Source organism: Pavona decussata, unplaced genomic scaffold (assembly GCF_977016875.1).
Source record: "Pavona decussata unplaced genomic scaffold, jaPavDecu1.1 SCAFFOLD_143, whole genome shotgun sequence".
NCBI lineage: Eukaryota > Metazoa > Cnidaria > Anthozoa > Scleractinia > Agariciidae > Pavona > Pavona decussata.
This window is the reverse complement of record NW_028145556.1, coordinates 2,461,615-2,483,235: the sequence shown is the minus strand read 5'-3', so window position 1 is coordinate 2,483,235 and position 21,621 is coordinate 2,461,615. Positions and strand designations below refer to the sequence as shown.

At 38.9% G+C, this 21,621-nt stretch overlaps 2 protein-coding genes across 4 annotated transcripts in view; one reads left to right on the top strand and one right to left on the bottom strand.

Moving 5' to 3' along the window:
- Window positions 1–3,541: 3,541 nt before the first annotated feature.
- On the bottom strand, window positions 3,542–14,223 carry LOC146466579 (uncharacterized). The gene is made up of 14 exons (XM_085127019.1): window positions 13,972–14,223; window positions 13,723–13,828; window positions 13,467–13,493; window positions 12,250–12,364; window positions 11,511–11,614; window positions 10,695–10,791; window positions 9,984–10,080; window positions 9,488–9,584; window positions 9,233–9,302; window positions 8,635–8,720; window positions 8,143–8,182; window positions 6,998–7,123; window positions 5,974–6,131; window positions 3,542–4,941 (listed from the first exon to the last, which is right to left on the bottom strand). Exons 1-14 carry the CDS (start codon window positions 14,089–14,091, stop codon window positions 3,728–3,730), a joined length of 2,457 nt encoding a protein of 818 aa, XP_084983145.1. The 5' UTR covers window positions 14,092–14,223; the 3' UTR covers window positions 3,542–3,727.
- Window positions 14,224–14,245: 22 nt separating this feature from the next.
- LOC146466578 (tudor domain-containing protein 1-like) overlaps window positions 14,246–21,621 on the top strand; it is a 45,669-nt gene continuing 38,293 nt past the window's right edge. For 2 of the 3 annotated variants that reach the window (XM_085127017.1, XM_085127016.1), the window contains exons 1-3: window positions 14,247–14,414; window positions 16,614–16,845; window positions 17,289–17,398. In XM_085127017.1, the coding sequence (XP_084983143.1) occupies window positions 14,363–14,414; window positions 16,614–16,845; window positions 17,289–17,398 (394 nt within the window). In that variant the 5' untranslated portion in view covers window positions 14,247–14,362. Of the gene's footprint in view, window positions 14,415–16,613; window positions 16,846–17,288; window positions 17,399–21,621 lie in introns of all 3 variants that reach the window. The other variant, XM_085127018.1, reaches the window with a different exon arrangement.

Sequence of the window (21,621 nt, the reverse complement as noted above, 5' to 3'; positions counted from 1 at the left end):
GTAGCAACCCCCAACAGCTCACGTGACCTTATAGGGGTGTTCTCGAAGATAGCGGGCCCCCACCGCGTGCTCGCAAACCAATGGCGGGACTTTCGAGTAACGATCTCAATCCCCTGGTGTGCGTTTCTCTCGGGACATCATATCGGCCCCTAAAAACTATTTTACGGGCACAAAGTTCATTGCTAAAACGTCGAGAACTTTACAAGTTAAAGAACGGAGTTTCGACTTTTCGAGTTTTAAACGTTTCTTAACAGAAGTAAATTTTTGTTAGCTTTGAATACTAAATTCTAAAATCCTATAATTCTATGAAAACATTGTCACAGTACCATGTCTGTAATTACTGTGTAATCGGTGAAAAAAAAAACATTTCAAAATATACTTATCGGGCGCGGCAAGTTACCGGGACTTTCGAGAAACGGGCCCCTGGTGTAGCTTATTTCTCCTCAAACAAATTGAGTCGCGGCTGAATTTCTTGGCCTGGGAGAAAACTAAAAGAAAAAAAAACTAAAATAAGCTATAAAAATAATCATAATTGATAAAACAACAGCAGTGGCAAAATAAATTATCTCGCTTGCGTAGCAGGCGCATGCAAAATAAAGGGACGTGAAAACTGCAAAGGACCGTGAACGATAATGCTGTCAGTTGACGTAGGATCTACAAGAGACCTAATCAGCCAAAAATAAACTGTAACACAAACTGCAAGGCTGATACTACGTGAAAGAGTTGACTTTGCGAGACAACAACCCGACAGAAACCGACAAAACAGGGCAGCAACCGTGGACAGCTGTTTCGTTCTTATTGGAACTCGTCAGCACGGTGTAGCAGTTCTATATGAAACCAGCGACAGAGCCAGCTCAAATAAAATGCAACAAAACCCATGTCCTATCAAGTCTCGTACTTTGAACCTGCCCGCCCCCCGAATCACGCGTTGCCACATCACGTGCCTCAGGGAGAAAGCAGAAAAAGCATCGAATTCCTGTCTCGCAAAGTCAACGGACAAAATATAGGGCGCGCGAGCCACGCGCGCGCGAGAGAGACCCTCGCGCTCCACGTTCTTTTTTTTCTGCGTTACTTTATTGCTTCTTTGATTATCTTCAAAAGATTCATCAAGTAATTGCTAGTCAGAATAGCAATATCAAATATGTTTCTCAATGTTAAGACTATTAAATTGATTATTAAGCTCTGTAACTCATGTATTATATTAATAGGGATCTATAAATTCAAGCATTTTTTTGTTTCGCTTTTCTATAGACTCCCTCAGCACTTACATTGTACAGTTTAGTGTTAATATATTTAACAATGTATTATGTGATGGAAGAAATAAATTAAAATTGAAATTGAATAGGAGAGAAGAAAGGAAACCTCTAGGACCACTGATAAAAAATATGCGAAATTTGAAAAAAAAAAAAAAAAAAAAGAAGGAAGAAAAAAGAAAACGAGCAAAAGGAAAAAAGCTAACTCAAAAGCAAAAAAATCTAACCTGAAAACTAATCTAAAACGAAAATCTCAAATTAACTCTATGATATGAGCGGTGGTCAAACTTTAGCGTTTGTCTCGGTTCGTCCTATATTTCATTTCATTTTATATTTGTACAATCCAATATCGCCAAACTGTACTGTCAGGGCCAGGGCTAAATTGTAGGGAATAACTAATTCAGATTGAAAGTTAGCTCTGTAAACTAGACCTAGGACAAACCGGATGTGGTTCTATTGTTTATCTTGGATTCTTGTCCCAGATTGCTAAGTTGACCCACTCCTATTTTTTGGTCCGTTAGTAGTATTTTTAAAAACCCCTTTTTGGCAGGAAAGATTTAACCGATTTCTTTCAGTTTTGTCACGCTAAATAAGAAGTGTTTGAACAATGAGAAAATGTTATTTATTTTTTTTAATAGCTATCATTATATTTTTAAGACCCTAATTTTACAAAAAAAAAAAAAAAAAAAAAATCAAGTAACTCTGAAATCCGAAGATTATTATTTTCATCAAATAAGCCTCAGAGCGCTCAAGTTTCCTATCTGCAAGTTTCAAGGCAATCGTGACGATACAATTCGCTCCCCCAAATGTTGGTCAAATTTACGCTGAAAATGCAATGCTATTTATCAGGAGCCGTTTATTTATTGATTAGCGTTCATGTACTCTCGAGATGCGAAGTCCTGAGACTTAGAACCCAAAGCCTGTGACCTTAGTGCTAACCATATGTAGACTACGAGTAGTCCCCCATTTTTCCTCAGGGATCGTAGGGCGAGCAAAACGCGAGCGCGCGTGAAAATCACCCCACGCGAGAAAAGGCGACACGAGGCGGGGAGAGAGAAAATTTTCTCTCTCCCCGCCGCGTGTCGCCTTTTCTCGCGTGGGGTGATTTTCACGCGCGCTCGCGTTTCGCTCGCCCTACTATCCCTGAGAACTACTCGTAGTCTAACCATATGAGTCACCCATAACCCAGTGGGTAGAGCATCCAGATTTAGTAACTAGAAGGTCGTGGGTTCAATTCCTGCTGGGGGCTCGGAAATTTTTTCCGATAATTTTCATCGTGTACTTATCATCTATTTCATAGTATTGGGTGGTTGGCTGGTTCGCTAAATCTCTAAGTGTACACAACGCTGATTGAAAGTAAGCATAAGTTATTACAACAGGAGGGCACCAACAGACGCAGACCACCAACTGCTTCGTGGCGACGTTCGGCTTTATGAGAGGACGTACAGTTTCGTTGTTCTCAGCTTTTGATCTGATCTGTGAAATCTATAGCATGAGTAAACGGACGTTATTTCTCGGTGCTACCACTGCCGCGAAACGGCGTCCGTTTACTCGGGATAACATAAGAGCAGGAATACTTCGCTTCCGATGACTACTTCTCTTGGTTGCCTGTCAGTACGCAGCAGGGGGGAGTGGATCAGGTTACTAAGAGAGGGGCCCTGCGGACCCACCCACAATGTTTTCCAAACAAATAATGCCCACACTAGATTACCAATGGTCCTATATTTTTCTTTTAAGTTTTAGCAATTGTTAGTGGCGTATGCGCAATACGCGAGAAATCTAAATCTGACCCTTCTGCGCTCTGATCCTCGAGCGTATTTTTGTGGGGTTTATGACTGCGGGAAAAGCAGATCTTACCAAGGGCTGTTGAAATCCAAAATGAAAATTGCGGCAACCACACATTTTTGAGAGATAATTAATCTTCAATTTGGAAAAAAATATCGCACATTGTTGTGTTTTAAAGCTTTTTTGCCGGAATTAGTTTTTCAATTATCTCTGAAAATTGTGTGGAGAGAGAGAGATAAAACAAATTCCTCACGCAGGGCCGAATTTTGTTTAATTCGGATTAACAATTTTTATCTCGAGCCCTAGCTTTTGCTCCTGTCCTGGAATCGGGTTAAAACGTGACGTGGTTTCGCAAATCACTTTCGTCAGCATTTTTTTGGTTTGAAAGGTTCTGTGTTTCATTTACATTGGTGATTTCACCTCATTTTCGTAAAACCAACAACCGCTAAATTCGAGGAATAAAATTCCATCCCCTAAAAGTCTTTATGCATTGTATTTTTTTTACATTTTATTGTAGAATTTAACACTAATCCTTGTTTCAAATGCAGTGACACAAACTAACACCAGTTCACATTGGGCAATTCTCCATATATTTACCATACCATTCTGAGAAGCCTCAGAAAGTTCCCGAGTTGGTGTTGTTTTTCAGGGCTATGGTCAAAGTTTACAAGTGGTTTCGTTTTCATGACTTAATCCTCCAACACAATAATTGTAGGTTCTAAAGGTATTGGTCTTCTTGAGACACTTTGCGTTAGGGATTTCCTTGAGCTGTTTAGGGAGCCATCGCCCTTGGTATTGTCAGTTCCTAGAGTTGTAAACGCCACTTTTCTAGGTTGTGGTGGACCATTATTTGGAAGTTGATAAATTGCATTGTTTTCCTTGTTAGGAAGACAGGTTGAGGATGGCGATTGGCTTGAATGAAGTTTTGCACTTTCCACTGGAACAGATGTCAGTGTTACCCTTCTTGGCTGAGAACTCTTGACAGTTGAAGCGGATGTCTCCATTAGTGTTGGTTGTTTCTCTACTTTTCTGCCACTAGGTACTTCTTTTCCATCAGCCACTTTTTCCTGGTCGACAGAAGTATTGCTTCCATTACTGTTGGTTTCTGGTGGCTGCCTTGGCTGTGCTGATCCATTTGTGCTACTTTTACCAACATCACTTGACAGTGTAGTTAGCGAAATTCTCCTTGGTGTGTTACTAGACGAGGTTTGAGATGGGCTGGTACTTCTCTTGACACCAGCAGCGACTGATGAAGTTGTAGCAGAAGTGGATGCCTCATTCTTGTTGGAAGAACCAGTACTGCCTGAAACACTTGTTGTCGGCATGTGTTCAGGGCCCTGGGTTGAAGGCAATGGTTGCTGTGAAGTTGATCCCCCTTGTCTGGTTTCTGTGTTGTTTGTGATGGGCCCAGTGATGGGTGCGGTCTTATTTACTGGTGTAAGAGTTACACGCCTTGGAGGCACCTGAGCTGCTAATTTTGACATGGTGTGAGCTTGATTGTCTCCTGCAGGCATAAGTGGTATCCGCCGTGGTGTAATCTGACCGGCTGTATTACTACCAACATTGTACTGTCCAGGGACTGATGGTTGCGTTGCCTGTTTAGAAGTGATCGGAGACGTAGTTGGAGCTGGTTGGATTGGTGAAGAATTAGTCTGGTTTGGAGATCCTGTAACAGTTGGGTTGACAGCTGGTGGCCTTACTGCTTGAACTGGCGTCAATGTGATTCTCTTTGTAGCTTCTTTGGCAGGTGGTTTGGTTGGAGTAATTTTCATTGGCACCGTAAACATACTGATCCTTCCCATTGGTTCCTTTCTGACAGTAGACTGGACAGGTTTGTCCGGTTTTTCTTCAGTGCTAGCTTTTTCAGTGGATGGCGCCGACGTAGACTTTTTACCCATTTTACCTGAAAGAGCGCCAATGAGGCATTGAGATATTTGAAAAAACAAAACGTAAAACAGCCACAACTTTTTTAATTATCGTAGGGACAGCTTACCATTGTCTGGCCTGCTAGCCTGCGAAAAGGCTCCCAAGTGGGGTATAGGGCGAAGACTAAAATCGAGCTTGCAAATGTACACCGCGCAACATTCAAACGATTCAACGTGTCAACATTCTTTGTAAAGCTGTCAACAATTGCCTATCTAACCAATCAGAGCGTGATACCAGAATATGGTAACAAGAAACGGCGGCATTCAAAGAATGTCCACAGGCTCCCTTTCTTTCTTTCCTGCCCAATACCATGCTCTGCTCGCCTGGCTTGCTGATTTTTCTTTTCGCCCTATACCCCACATGGGAGCCTGTTCACAGGCTTCTGGCCTGCATGTAGTATTTGTTAATCTAGGCAGGCCAGTCGTACATCAAATGAAAGGTTTTATGCAAGACTGTACATAGCATGTGACTTGTTTGCCTTGAAATCCAAATTGCTGCAAATAAGCTCTTTTTTGGAGCAATGACTGCGGGTTATCATGTTAGAACAGGCTTAGTTGCGTACATTCGAACCTTCCGATTGATTCCGTAAGCAGTCATTCAAACTGTCAAGATTTAGTGGTTACTGATGGGCGGTGGTCGCTTACAAGAGTTGAACCAAAGGGAGTCTCCTCCAGGAACAGGCCTGTGACACATCTACTGATTAGAAGAGAATTTATTGCATAGTTTGCTGGTTACAATACTAATAGTGTTAGTCCCTAGTCACTAAAAGTTCGTCATAAACTCTGAGTAGTGTAGCACATACAGCAAACACGAGGAGTATCACCTCAAAATGTGATCGCGGTTGCTGATGAGAGGTGGTCGCTTATGAGAGGTTCCAACTACAGGGCTTTGAATGGAAAAAATTTGATGTTTTGGAAAGGTGATCATGTGGTCACACATGGAGGTTCGAATGTATTTAGTTTCTGTGCAAAATACTAAATAAACAAACAATGTTATCACTGTGCTTTACCTGGAGCATCAAAGTTCTGGGGCAAAGGAGAAGTGCTTCTTTCCAGAACTTGTTTGACTGACAGATTGTACGGCTTGCCTAGTTCTCCTTCTTTGAAGTGAATGATGGAGCAGTAGCCATCGGAGGATGACACCACTAGCATGGTTCCATCACTGGACCTAAAGAGATTAGAAAAAAGTATTAACGGAACCGGTCATAACAAGTTTGTTCGAAGAGGACCCACGTTGTACAGGGTGGGGTTGGGGAGGGGGGGGGGGGGTATTGAAGACAATACCTATCTCATGAAGTTCATTTACCGACAAAATTTTATTGGCTTTAAAATTTGAGTTGTTACAGAAATTTCAGCTAGCAAGAGTCAGCATTGCCAGATTAAAACAAGAAAAGTGAGGCTGAATCTCATTGTCATTTTTTACTAATGGATAGAGGGGTGGCTATACAATAAGACACCATCTTTTGAGTTCCAGGATGGAGGTTAGTTGGGTCCTGTTTGAGTATAGTAGTTTTGACCACTTCCCTTAACAGTCAGTTTCACAATACAAAGATATAAGGGATCCCACTGGGTGTAAATATCTGAGATATTTTCCCTGTTTTCTACCTTTTGTTGCCTTGCACACTGTTCTTCTAATGGAGTTTATACCTTTTGCTTTTTTCTTTTGTTTTCTGTCACTTGTGAGTTTAGCAGGGTATTGCACCAAGGATGAGCTCACATTAAGATCGATGTGACTTTATATTGTGAAATTCTAACATGCAGTTTTGAAAAATAAAATACTGATTATTCAATGGGGTGTTAATTTCTATTAGGTTTAATAGCTAAAACCATTACTTTCGCTGGTATGGTGGAGCTTGGATTTCCCATGAGCTACGTAATACTTTGGCCTGGTTTACACTACTAAGTAACAGAAGCAATGAAAGCAGAACCGGAATCAGAATACAACGGAAGCTGAAACTGAAGCCTCACTTTCATTCAAAATGGTAGAAGGCCACTATGTTTTCTGTTGCCAGTGTGAATCAGCCCTAAACATACCAAGTGATGTCTGTGACAGCTGCATAATGAATGCTACCAACAAAGGCAAATGGAGCTGTTTGTTGAGTATCATACAATAGGATGGAATCCAAAGTTGCTACAGCAAACACCATGCGGTACGGCAACCTGCAAAATTATTGTTCCATGTAACTAAAATTAATTACACCCTGTTCACACCAAAGCTAAGACATGTTTAGGAGTGGTTAGTATATTTAAACATGGCTTTAAATAATGTTTTCTTCATAGAATTTTATACTGTTTTTTTACTTCAAATGTAGCAAAATGAAAGCACACAAGTTAGATTTGGACTCCACCAGTCTTTTTGTTTTCTGTCATTGATTTTCATTTTATTAAATCAAGGTTTTTGCCTGACAGGAGGTCTGTAAGAACTCCTGTACTATGGGGTGCCTAAGAAACTGCTCTAGGTACTGAAATTTTTTGCAGCAGCACCTAACACTTCACATGTTGGGCTCCTTCATTCTCCGGTTTTGGCCTTTTGGGCTCCTTAAAATTTTTCTTTGGTAACAGCCTTGTTATATACTGGTGTAACTACCGGTGTATAATAACTATAATTGTAAACAATTGTTTAGTTGGTGCAGCTGGGACATTAATCAAGTAAAAGCCAAAGGAATAGTCTCAAAAAGTTTCAGAGGTGACTGATGACAAAAAATGTGAGGCGGGTGGCTGGTGTAGTTTAACTTGTGCTTAAGTCATTACCAATGTCAACAATTAACCCTTTAACCCCATGCAAAAATTAAAAAAAAAAAAATCCTATCTTGTTCCCATACTTGTCTTGTACTGGGGACCTTGGGTGACCATATCGTTAATTCTCATGACCTCAGGGGTTTGAATAAGCATTGATTTTGCAAGGAGAAATTTGATGCTGATCACTGTTAGGGCTTAAAGGGTCAAGTAAAGGCAAACTTAGGTGAATCTTGATATTGGTGAATTTTGCCACAAACTGGCTCATTGAAAATGCCAGCAAGTTATTCTGTCTTTCTTTTGTTATTGTTTCTGAAAGCCCCATTGGGAAGGTTCAATAAAGCATTAATAATGCATGTATAACATAATACTTTATTATATTTGCTTATTTCTTAACAATTAATGTACACATTAATGTATAGTAATAACTGAAAAAAACCTACTTGAACAGACTCTTCACAGACTTGTCTTCAACTGCATCAACTGTGTTAGATCAGAAAAAGAAGTGTAAAGTAAGTCTCTTGGCTTGTCTACTAGGTACAAATGTAAGCTAACCCAAGGTGCTTAAACATGACCACAAAGGTAAAAAAAATGCAGATTTTTTGGGTCAGAATTCACATGCATCCAACAGAACTGAAAAATTAAGTACAGTAAAGTAATTTATTTAATGTCCACAACATAGACTCTGAACCAGAGGCTCATGACAAAACGCTTGACAATAATCCAGATCAAGATGGAAATTGGAAAAGTTGGTTTTTGAATAGAGGGGAAAACTGGAGTACCTGGAGAAAAACCTCTCGGAGCAAGGACAAGAACCAACAACAAACTCAATCCACATGACGCCAAGGCCAGGAGTCAAACCCTGGCCACACTGGTGAGAGGCGAGTGCTTTCGCCACTGCACCATCCCTGTAAAGCAGGAAAATCAAAACGTACCATTTCCTTGCCTTAGTTCAAACAGGATAGGACAACAGCGCACGGCTACAGAAGCCTTTTGAGGACTGGGAAGGTACAGCACTGGTCTAAAAATAGATTGAGAAATCATTGATTAATGATGGTTATCTAACTAGTGATAGGGATATCAAATGTCTCTTATAATTATTGACTGCATGGTCTAGAATCTCATTTTTTGTAAGATCTGGAGACAAGGCGTATGCTCTTTCCCACCCTAATATCTTTAAGATTCCTGTATTTCTAATTTCCACAATTTTAGTCTTTCTCAGTCTTAGATTTGTTCCTGTTTATTGTCCAGTCATTGGTTCAGCAGTTTTTGTACTGTTCAATAAACTAATTTAATTTGCCCAAACTGTTGTGTCATCTCAGTAACAAGGGGTTGTTTAAAAAAAAAATCATTGCAATATTAAGCCTGAAGCTTCAGGAGACAGGAAGCACACAACAGTCCTTGAAATGTCTTCCTCAACTATGCATCTGTACAAAAAGATGGTTTTGGGTTGACACAGCTTTAAGGTCATCAGTATACCTTGAGAGGGAATTAATTTTACCAAGGTCATGGTTACGTAGCAAATAGACTTACTTGTTAGGAGATGCTCGAGTGAATACATATGTTGTGTTAATCACTTGGTCCCCAATGTCAAGTCGGCCAGCTGCCAAACAAAAGAATGAAAATACGAAGTCAATAATTTATTGAGATCTGAAAGGAGTAGTCATTAATTCATATAAGCAATCAAAAAACAACCAATGAATGAATGACGGCCCGTCAATCAGTCAAATTATCTGTTAGTGAGTCAGTCAGTCAATAATCATTTAAGGGTAACTACATGTACCTTACCTGGGACTAACAGCAGCGAACCATCCGGAGAATAGCTTGGTCGGCGAAAAAAGGACGGCATTGTCTCATCATGGAACATTTTTCCTTGTTTGAAGGACTAAAAAGGGAGTGTTATACTTTAGAATGTAGTATGCAGAATGGGTTTCATGCTGAATTTGCAATGGAAGATGCAAGTCCTAAGGCTGATAAAAGTAATGTAGGGCAACACAAGATAAATGGGCATTTAAAAGTAAGCCATACATTCACTGTGTTGTGAAAATATAGGAATGCCACTTAAGAACAATTTAAAATCAGCAAAATTAAATTAAAATTATCAAAATCAGCCAACCTTAAAATACAAGTTAATAGGCCCCCAAATGTCAGATGCACACATGATTAAGTTAATGTCACATGAAAAAGGTGATGAAAATGAAACCTTTTTCTTGATATAATATGACAGGATCAAGAAACAATTTTTTCTCTTACATTAATTTTGTTAAAAATATTAAAATATTACCTCTCCATTTTCCACCATCTTTACAGCTCCATTCAGGAGCAGCTTGGATATGTTGTAACAGCAGCGATATGAATTGGGATTGTAAAGTCTACAACTCCTACAAACATTGATGAGCAAAAAAAAAAATCATGATCTTAATTGATTGAAAAGTATTAGAAACATAATGTCTATTATTAAAAACTGGATCATTATATAATGTATTTGCCATGAATTTGATTGGCTTAGCACCATGGTATATGAGACATTATTACCATGCCCAACAAGTAGTGACAATTAAATTGTCTTCTGGTTGTTCTTGCAACATGAAATCAGCAAGATCTAGAAATATTTCTTGATTGTTTTTATTAAAACAATATTATTCCACTCATGCTTGTTGGATATATATGAGATGATTATAGTCAACTCAGTGCTGTGTCTTGTTTGCTACCTATCATCTCATATCCAACATGCGCTCATGGAATAATTGTTAATTATTACAATGGGGCAGTGGTGAAGAAAGAGTGATTAAAATATTGAAAAATTGGCAATGTATTTTACAAGCTTCACACAGAAACTGGGGAACCATCAGCTAATTAAAAACAATTTTGGGAAAAATCTGAAATCCAAGATTATTCCATCATCCAAACAGATGACTTTTTTTCAAGCTTGGAAAGCAAATTTTAAATTCCATGACTTTCCATGACCATGTTAATCCTGTTTGAGTAAAATTACCTGTCACTGGAATTTGTAACCACATATTGACCAAGAGGATCCCAGCACACACCCTGTACATAATGTTTATGATCCTTCAAAATCACAAGCTTTTGGCCTAAAATTCAAGACATCCTGTATTACTGACTTACAACAATAATTATTATAGATACAGCAAATCAGATATATTTCTTTTATGTTAAATAACGACCTTCCCAACCTATAGTGTGGTTGAAACAAGTGTTTCATGTCCTGTTTCATACATCATGCTAGGCATGGCCTTTTTATAAAAACTTGACCTGATTTGGTATCAAACACAAGATGTTTTTTCACAGAACATTGAGATGAAGTGCATCATGGGTACTGAAGTCTGATCATTGGCTACGGCCTGGTTCAGACCCCGTACTTCACATTGAGCCAAATCAGATTTGTAATAATCAATTTATGCATTTGATTTGGCTCATGTAAAGTATGGCGTCTAAAACAAAGCCAGTCCACAGCTGTTATTCCCGACTGAGCCAGGTGGGATAAACAGTTTAGCCGTTCTGAATTGATTCAGATGCTGTACTTCACACAAACTTAATTCATTGAATTCGATTCAGCTCATGTGCATCAGAACCGGGTCTTAGATGAGTCTTTTTTGTGTTTAGGAAAATTTTAATAACTGGAAAAAATGTTTGTAAATTAATTAAACATAATGTCATTAGAAAGACACTTGACAGATGCATATTAAATACTTCACATCCCTTGATCTAGACATTGGAGCTCAGGAACTTGCAGTCTTGTTATGTTAATGTAATCAGCTATCATAACCTTTGGAGAGAGTCATGTGCATACCTTTTGCAACATCCCATATAATTGCACTGTTGTCAACTGACCCAGAGATTATAGTATTGCCATCAGGTGACCAGGAAAGATCATAAACATCTTCTATATGACCTCTGAAAAACAGTTAGAACAGCATAATAAGTATTAAGGTAAGCAAGGCTGATACTATGTAGAAAACTTAACATGACAGCAACATGATAGAGACTAAACCAAAAGTCAAAAATGCAACCATGGACAGCTCTTTCAGACTGCTTGGCTCTTGTCTGCACAGTGTAGCAGCAAGAAGTAGAATGTTAAAACAACATGAAGTCAGTTGTCTACTAGAAGCACTTGGTAATGACTCCAGATGGGCCCAAATTCAAAGGTTTGTTTCCATTCAAGTATTTTGATGAATCTTTGTACTAACCATTATTGACAACCAACAATGCTCTAAAGTTTAGTCAGCACTTTATACGGCATTGCTTTCATATAAATAATAATGTAATGTATAAAAAAAGGTCTTAAATTAATATGTGATTGGAGCCTATTATTATTATGAAGGATAGTTGCGTCTATCGTAACTGCTTATCTTGACAGCGAGACGATATTTCAAATTCATTGTTCATTATTCATGGTCACGCACTATGATATCAGTCTAACATCATCCAACACTGCACAACGAGGTAAGAACTTAAATCTGCAGATCATGATGTTGTCATATTGGTGTCTTATTTTAGATAGATTAGATATCCAAATAGGAGTCTATTACCTTAGAGCCTTGTGAAAAGTCCATAATTCCTTGTTTTGTATATCATCGTCTTCCATAAATACTGTGTTTCCACTCTGATCAGAACTACTAAGCTTCCACAGGATAATCATTGAGTCTGAGAGGAAGAAATGATTATACATTCATTATGACAATTGACAGCTTATCGAGCTATTCACTTTTTTCCCTTTTTTGTGGCATTCAAAAATTTGAAATTGATGCCCTGTTGTTGATAGGGAACTGGATTTGATCTATGGAGAAAATCATCTGAGGTAGAATTTCTTAAAGTCTATGTCTCCAAGGATTATCCTAGCTGATGGCATGTGCACCCTAAAATGGTAGTTTAAAGTTTTTATGCACAGCTCTCAATTTACAGCTTCTTAGTCGCTCCCCACTCCCCCACCATCCTTGCTGTAGATCAGAGGGGAAGGCTAGTCTGGGTCTGAAAATAAGTTTGAAAGAAGCTGCTCTCTTTGTAACCAAATCTACAAATGGGTTGCAGGGCTGTTGTCTTAGTAAAATTTCAAGGAGCCCACAGGAACAAAAAATGAAAAGTTTAGAGCCCACCGTGTGAAATGTTAGGTCCCACTGCAAAAAAAATTAGGCGTCCAGAGCAGTTTCTTAAGAGGCTCAGGCTACCGGGCTCCCGTTAGGCAACAGTCTTGGGTTGGCCTTTATGTGACTTGAACGACCATAATAGGCTCAGGGGCAGATGCAGACCAGTTTCCACCGTTTAACGGAAAACAGTCAGCTTTTTGACAATATATTGTTTAGAATAAAAGAAAATTCCCAAGTGTAAGAATGAAAAATGCCTGTCTGAGTGACATGAAAATCCTGGAAAATGCATTTTCAGGGCTTAAAATTAAAAAAATTTCCCTGAGGAGCATGTCCCTGATCTGCCTAGAACCTCACATCTTTGGAGCTCATGTTATTGGAAAATAGTCACATGTGGCCAGCTGGTTGCTGATTACACTGATTTAGTCTTCCAACTGAGCCAAACCACAACTTCTGTACACACATTGCCGATAAAGCCAGAAGTTAATGGGAATTTGTTGTGTGCCAGAAATAAAATAGAACTTGGAAATAGAACTGTCCCCCCCCCGCCCCCGCCAAACGCCCAATGAAAACATGGTTCTTGACTTCTTGTTGTTTCTTTTCAAAATTAATAAAATATGCAACAGCAGCAAACTGTAATTTTCATAAGACTACTTTAAACTTACCATCTCCACCAGATGCCAAAATCTCCTCTGTGAAAAAAGCAAGGTACACAAGTTGTTTGTTAGTCAAATGATGGAACATGGAACCGAGGAGGCCTGGGAATGTTGTCTATTCTTATCTTGTCTACTATACCTTGGTAAATGAATACAATGCGACCTACGAGGAGAATTGGGACTTTGAAATCGGGCTTAAAAAGGGTGAAGCTCTACTTGTGACAAAAAGAAGACAGGGTATATAGTTTGCATAGTTTAAGCTCACCTTTTGGTGAAAATCTCACCACATTAACAGCCTTGGTGTGGCGACTCAAATTGGCTAAAAATTCTATCTTTGTTTGTTGGTCTTCATTGTAAGCAATCGACCAGATCTGGAAACAAGACGAAAGAACAACTTCAAATTTCATGCGATTGACTACAAATTTAAAAAAGTGCAGAATAGTAATTAGTCTCTATGCTAAAGAATAAGCTTAATGATCGCAGATCTCTATAAATGAAATTAAGCAAAACTTACTTTGACATCATTGTCCGCTCCCGCCGAAGCAAGTCGCCATTTTGATCCTACTTTGCTAAAATCGACGCTCAAGATTGGCTCCTTTCCATGCCAAGCGATTTCCGGAGTATCTAGCTTCATGTCTGAGTTGTTAGATTGAATTTGAACCGAATGTACTGAATGTAGATAGATCTTTCGCTTGAAAATAGCCCAAGATATCTTGCTCTCGAAGACAGACCCGCAAAAACGAGTTGTACTTTCCCGCCAAATTCGGTAACACCAAATTTGGAAAGAGTCGTAAGAACCCGTATTCTCGGTACTTCCTAATTTGGAAGTTGTCGGAAAGAACAAAAACCCATGTGTTTTGGTTGCATATTTTGATTCCTCAGCTGAACAAGGTCGTGTTCTTGAAATGCAGCGGACACCGACTTGTCAAAATTGTTGTAAGAGTTATGCCTTCAAAGGTAAGCATTATGCTGAAATATTTCGTGATTAGAAATAATACTTCTGCGCCAAACCTCGAGCTTTCAGAAGCAGCCTTTTTGACATCGATGGTCACGCTCGTTTGCACAAGGTAAACTTGTCGATGGTCATGAATGAACTTTCCACTTGAACAGCCCTGATTATTTTGTAAACTGAGGAATAACGTCAACATAAACAAAGGGGGTAAATTGTGAGAATGATCACACAATAAATAACATCTTTCAAGGGCGGGTGGGATTTGCCTTGCTGTGAGGGAACTTGCAGCAATCTGAGAAGGGACAAATTTTACTCACATGGCAAGTCATGATTGATTGACTTATACCAAATATGGTAAGTTCCGCAGGAATCAACGGAGCCTCATTGATTACCGTATTTTCCCGATTAAACCGGCGTTTATTTAAAATTCGGCAGTTTTGACCCGGCGTTTTTTGCGAGGCCGGTGCTTAATCGGGGTGCGGCGTTTATTAATGAAATGCGACTTTCAGCCATTTTCCTCGTTGATTTATTATTACCGATCCTTGGAAACCTAGGGGCAGTTTGTCAGTGCTGGACGATTTTTTCGCTGTGCAGCAACTATCCCAGTTATGTTACGGTGGTATTTTTCCTTTAAACATTTATTAAAATACCAAAACAGCATACCGTACTTGGTATGTCGTAACAGTGCCATTCAAGAGAGTACTATTTACTTGTAACCTGTCCTTGTGACCTCGACCCCTAATAAACGCTGCGACCCCGATCAAATGCCGGGGCCCCGATTAAACGCACCCGGCGTTTATTTAAAAAATTGGCAGCTTTGACCCGGCGTTTATATGAGGCCAGCGTTTAATAGGGATCCGGCGTTTAATCGAGAAAATACGGTACTTACCCTTTATTTTATGCCAAAATGTTAGGGAGCTTAAGCACAGACGATTGCAATTGTGAGCCACAGACGGCAGCCAGAAGTTGAATGTTTCCTTTTTTGGCGCATTTTTGCTCTTCACAGCAGACGGAAAAGTTCTTGTTGGATGTCTGTGGCTTGACGTTACAAATGTGATTGCTTCAAAATGCTCCGAAAAGGAAAAAAATTGACCTCCAGTTGCCATCCATGGCTCACGAACGTCTGTATAAGCTTCCAGAAACACGATGTACCATTTTATTGCGTACGCCTAGAAACTTACCATTTATGATCCTAACTCTGCGCATGGAGAAGGAATATTCCATTTTTTTGTCATAACCCTTGGAAAAAACTTTTCTACTCCCTTAAGTTTGTTGAGCTTCTTTGAAAAACAGATTGCTAAATTAAGGCTCTTGTGTATGGGGGTGGGGGCCAGGTGTCAGGTGTCAAGTAACACCCTTGCAAGCCCAGTTCTTAAATATCTCACAATAATGTTGTTATCCATGGTTTAGACTGCAAAACTTTAATGTTTTGCATTTGTCTGGTGACAAATACGGATATGAATACAGTCTATACTCTCTATCCTGTCCCTGTGGGACACCTTACTTGATGTTCTATTCCCCGCTCCAATACATACAGAAATTATGCCATTTTCTCCTGGTTTTTGTCCTGGTGTCCTCCTCCACAAGATCAATCCAAGGGTCCAGGAAAATGCCTTTTCAATCCTGCTCCAAGCTCATTACAATCCCACTTGAGTATTGTGCCAATTAATGGGCTATAAATGGGATTTAGGTGAAGTTAAAAGTGAGACAGTGGTGGTGACGGGTCAGTAGTTCGCTGCATGGCCTAGCATGTTGGTCAGCCCCTTGGCCTCACAAGACACTTAAATGATGCTTTACAGTACACTTGTCTGTGTCAAATCATTTCCCTGTTGTTTTGCTTGCTGACAACTAAGTGCTTCCTGGCAAGTTTTATGTCCTTAACCTTCCCTCCATTGTAAGTGTCTAAAATTCCTTTTCCACAAGTTTGATTAGTGTGATGGTGCTACGTAGTTGCTGTTTGCAAGGTTACCAGGGTTATGCTGGTATGCACTGCACTCAGTTTGAATGTCCCATTGCCAAACATTCAGGCAGGGACCACCAAGCTCCTTTATTGGCAATGAGTTAAAATAGGGTTCTGATAATTGCTGGTTTTAGATGCCACTTCTCAACATTCGGTACAATAGTTTTCGAAACCATCCCAAGGATTTTGGCCAGGATTGAAATTTTGATACAAAAGTTTACCCGTTAATTTTGTTTGCTTTCAGACGTTTCAAAGCCGATTGGTAACCACATCCCTCTGCTACTGGAATGTGGTCATACCTTTTGTGAAGGCTGTGTCACAAAATGGGCAAGGTTACAGAAGACACAAGTGCTGTGCCCAGAGTGTACATACAGTACCCCCCTGACATTTGAAGGAGAGAAAGGAGTGAGACATATTCCTGCCAATATCTTCTTATTGGGGGTGATGACCAATACCAAGCGAGCTTCATTTCGCAGGCAAGAATAATGACTGTTGTGTATGGACAAGGTCCTTACCATCCCTTTCAATAACATGCGGACTCTTAAGTTCAAGATTCAACTGACCAGTACTTTTTATTGCCATCAATCACTGTAGCAGACCTCTAAGAAAACAAAAATGTTTGGCTCAGCAGCGTCAAAAGGTCTGTTCATGCGCTGTAATTGATGGATTTCAATCCACTTTGTTGGTTTCTCTATTTTTGCAGTGAGCCTTTTGTTGTCATAATAATTTATTATGATTGACGGCAGTAATGACATGTAAATAGTTTGTTGGGGTTGAAGTTCAGAGTCCCTATGTTATTAAAAGGTACAGTAAATGTCTAGGCACAAATGAGCTGGATTTGTTCTGATGGCATTATCCCTTCAGTTAAAGGAAGAGAAACTGTTCATTGTTTTGTAAAATTCTTCATCCATTGTTACAGTGATGTTCAGAAGACTGGCCGTTCAAAGCTTGGAACTAAGGCGGGCTTACAGAGAGCTATTAGTCAGTTTGCACAAGAGAAGAAAGCTGAAATGATGAAAACCGAGACTGGTAAATGTTTGTTTATCCTAGAAACACCAGTTTTTCTTTCCTTGTAGAGAGACAATGTGTGATCTAATGGACTGTACTTCACACTTTGAATGTCCTTGGTTTGAATTCTGGTTTCCATTTCTCAAAAATTCTTCCTGGGCCCCATAAGTATTTTCTCAAATATGAATTGTGGTATATCTGGGCAATTACCTTTAGTTAATACATGGCATTAAGTTGTAAATACTTTAGAATTTAGCCTTAAGAATCAAGGATCAGTGTGCACATAAAAAGCCTTTTTTAAGTGTTGGAGGCTTGGGCACAGATTGATAAGAAATGGATAAGTGGATAGAAGGTTTTAAGCAACTGTTTCCTGTTTTATTATTGTTAGTAAGAACTACTGCATGCTTGTATTTTTAAAGTACTTTTGAAAGTAGAGTCAAGACTTTTTTGTTTAGTTGTTCCTTTTAGATCCTTTTTGCATTAGACTTGTTTAAAGTAATGCGAATTTGTTGTATGGTTCAGCTCAGCATGACTCCCAGATTTGTGTGAGAAGTAGTTCAAAGTGCTATTGATTTACTACTAGAAATTGCTATGTTCCATGAAATCCTCGAGAACAAATCATTATGATGGTTTCATAAAATCTCCTTATCTTACTATAATTGTATTTTACAACTGGGAAGTAAGAGAGAGCTTCCTTCGACCTGTGACCTGTCCAGGAGGATTTGTTGTGCACCTTCATGGATAACGCTGCAGAAGGCTAAAAAAAAAGTCCTGGGCTTGCAAGAAATAATCATTGTTGGTCTTCCTGTATCACCAAGTCTCACATTTGCCATCAGTTGTGAACCTCTTTTGTCTACACTGTAGCTTTTAGTCAACTAGTTCACTAAGGTAGTAACACATGACGTTCAGCTAAGCTTTTAGCCCTCTTTATTACAGCTGTGACTCTTTACACAAGTGTTCTTAACACTGTAAGAGCTATCTGTTGTCTTCTGTTAGTGTTTTACTATAATTATACACTTAACCACTACATACATAAATTGAATGCAGCTAAATAGTCTTTCCTAAAAGAAATGTCTAGTCTCCATTAAATAAGAGCTCAATCTGTTCAATACATGCAAGTTTTCTCGGCAATAATCAATGAGTGCTATCACTCTTAAGCAGGCATAAATGGGCATCTTGATAGCTCAGTTAGTATGACACATGTTGTTCTGCAGTCCCCGGCAGCATTTCTTGCACCGTTCACGCCTCTGGTAACAACTTTTACAGGATACTCCAGGGCACAGATGTTGTATGCACAGTAATGTGTTTGGGTCCAGCTCACATTTAGCTATGCACCTTTTCAGGGTTCGATTGGTCTGACAGGTTATGAAGGGTATTATGAAGAAAGCCAGAAACACAACTGCAGCCTTCATCTAGTGGAGAAAGTCGAATATTGGACTTCATTAGTTGATTGACATACACGACTGCATTAAATAGACACAATTCTGAAATAAGTTCTGTCAGTACCCGCTAATTAAATATTATTGTTAGTACAAAAAAGTGTTTGGTTGACTTCATAGTCTTGGGACAGTTGCTCCTTGTTTACCATGTACAGTCTGTATTTATGAGATAAAAAAGTCCAATTGCTGCATTATAATAAATTATACAAGTACTGCATGGTGACCGACACGAAAAATAGTTCAAAGAAGCAAAGAGGTTTTAAGTAAAAGAGACACTGTATACATGGCGGTCACTGTTCTTAAAAGGTTGAACTTGAGTTGTGCACTATATCACATCCACAAATTCTCATTTGCAACAGTTTGTGTAGATTCAGCTGATTTTTAATACCCAAAGAAGAGATTACCCAGTTTAATAACCCTATAAGTGACAGGCAACTGAAAAGAAATTAAATAACAAAAAAAAAAAAAAGTTGGGGGGAGGGGGATTTTTCATGTCCAATTGGAGTCCGTCCTTCCTGATTGAGAAGATATTTCATATCATCCACAGTAGCCTAGTCGTGTGACTATTAGATGTTCAGTAATAGACAGCAATCATTCTGTTTTCCATCAAATAAGCAAAGGTGACGTTGTGGTGATTCATACATAAATTATGAATCATTGGAATTGCAGCAAGTTGAATTTTTTTCATCACATGTTCAATGTTACCTATATGTATTGGAAGATAAAAAATGGCTATCTCATTGTAAGAATCAAACCACCTCAAGTTTGAATTTCATACAACTGTTTCATCACTCTATGATCCACTGTTTGGATAGTTTGTGTGAAAGAAATTGAAGGTCTTGGCGCAAAAAGGAGGGATATAGAATGGTCTGTTGAAAACAATCAGTCTCGAAAAATATTAACTGAGTCTTGGATTCTCGCAACTTAAAGTTAGTGACTTGGAATCTCGTGCTCGCTGGAATTTGGATCATTTTGTAGTCTCAAATTTTGAATATTTGAGTCGCAAAATCTTGCAAATTGGTGGGCTAAAGGTTCTAGTCTATTTGTGTTTGTAGTGATGAACAACAAACACATGGATTAAGAATGACAACCTTGTTTTTGGTACTATTGACTTGAAAATTGTCCAGCTCTCAGAAGCTCACAGAGTCACTAATGTTTTAGGCTTGTATTTTTTTAGGTAAAGTCGTGGGCTTGAAAATTATGAAAACAATGTAGTCATGGCCACCGATTTTTAAACAAGGGTCTCACAGTCTTGAATTTACCATCCTATACCCCAAGAAGGATGTAAATGATTTGGCCTTGAGATCTGATTAGCTCCAGCTCTGTTCTATTCTACAGACAGGGATATGAAATGCATAAACCTTATTCCAAAATGGCTTCCATTTCAATATTCTTTTGTTTGCATTCAAATTAGTCTTCTTGCCTCGTTCAAGGTAAAATATTCTTTTGATTTTTGAATGTAAGAATAAGGTGAGGAGCCTGAAGGGCTAATTTGAATGCCAACAAAAGAATATTAAAATGGTAGCCATTTTGGAATAAGGTGTATGAGGTGAATTACCTGTCAGTGAATGAATCTACTCAAGTAGGCAGTAATTATTATTTTTTCCTCTTCCCTCCCCTTCCTCCCAAAAAAGTTATTAGCTAATTTGTTCCATTTATTTAGCATGTTCACCTGATGACAACATTTTGCTTCATTCTGTCTATTTGGAAAGACAAAATGGGGGATGATTTGGAGTAATTAAAATTTCATGACCAAATTGCATTAATTTTGTTCCCCTCTTGCACACAGCCCTTAAGATTAAAATATGACCTTACATGTAGTTTCTGTCTTCAAAGTGACTTCTTGAGTTTTTTTGAGTTTTTGCTTTTAGGGTTCTTTCCCATGGTGCATTTTTGTTTGGAATACAACTGTAAAAGCTATTGCATCTTTTGGGAGTACGATTCGACTATTTCTGCCAAAGTTTCTGTTTATCGCAGACAACATAAAATATCAAAATTTTCAACTTTACAGTGTCTAAACCTAAAAAGCACTCCGGTTAGCCTAAATAGCACTCAGGTTAGCTTAAATAGCTCCCCGGTTAGCTTAACGGTTAGCATTTATGTTGGGGGTTGTTCATGCCTCGCAAGCCTTGCATGTTTTGTTCATGCCTCGCACGTCTGCCTCGCATGCCTCGCATGGCTTGCATGTTTGGCTCGCTGGCTCGCACATTGGCCACACTCTTTTAAAAGCCTAAGTTTTTGTTAACAACTCTGTGACAATGATAGAGGTATTTTTTCAGTCTGTGACATAGACTCAAGAGTACAAAATCCAAGTTCTCCCAACAGGAGTTGAACATATAACTTCTGATCACTATTAACTGTACTAAGTTTGAATACTCTACCACTGAGCTGAAGGAGATTTGTGGGAGCTTAAGGCTTTAAACTAGGTTCACATGACAGACACCCTGCATGCTGCTACGGTTTCAATGTTGATGAGTGGCATATGCACATTGAAAGAAATGTGATGTTATGTTGTAAGCCTGGTGAATAAATGATATGAGATGTTTTTCTTTTTTAGTCAGTGACACAGGTATACTTGAAAAAAGAAAATCAGTGTTCTCAAACAGGAATCGAACCTGTTAGTTTAGATGGTCTGCCACTGAGCTGTGTGGAAGTAAAAAGGAGGTTGTCTATAGGTTAATTATTGTCAGATCTGGTGCGACGGATCACTGTGGATGAAACCATCCCTTTTTCACTTTCACAAAATGATTTATTTATTACTTTTTGACATGTAACCTCTGATGCGAGAAAATTATATAATTATCG

Excerpts from the sequence above, each read along its gene's own strand:
- LOC146466579 (XM_085127019.1), bottom strand. The coding sequence starts at position 14,091 with ATGAAGCTAGATACTCCGGAAATCGCTTGGCATGGAAAGGAGCCAATC. Across the intron at positions 13,829-13,971 it reads GAGCGGACAATGATGTCAAA|ATCTGGTCGATTGCTTACAA; the intron begins GTAAGTTTTGCT and ends TCTTGTTTCCAG. Across the intron at positions 8,721-9,232 it reads ACTCGAGCATCTCCTAACAA|ACCAGTGCTGTACCTTCCCA; the intron begins GTAAGTCTATTT and ends ATCTATTTTTAG.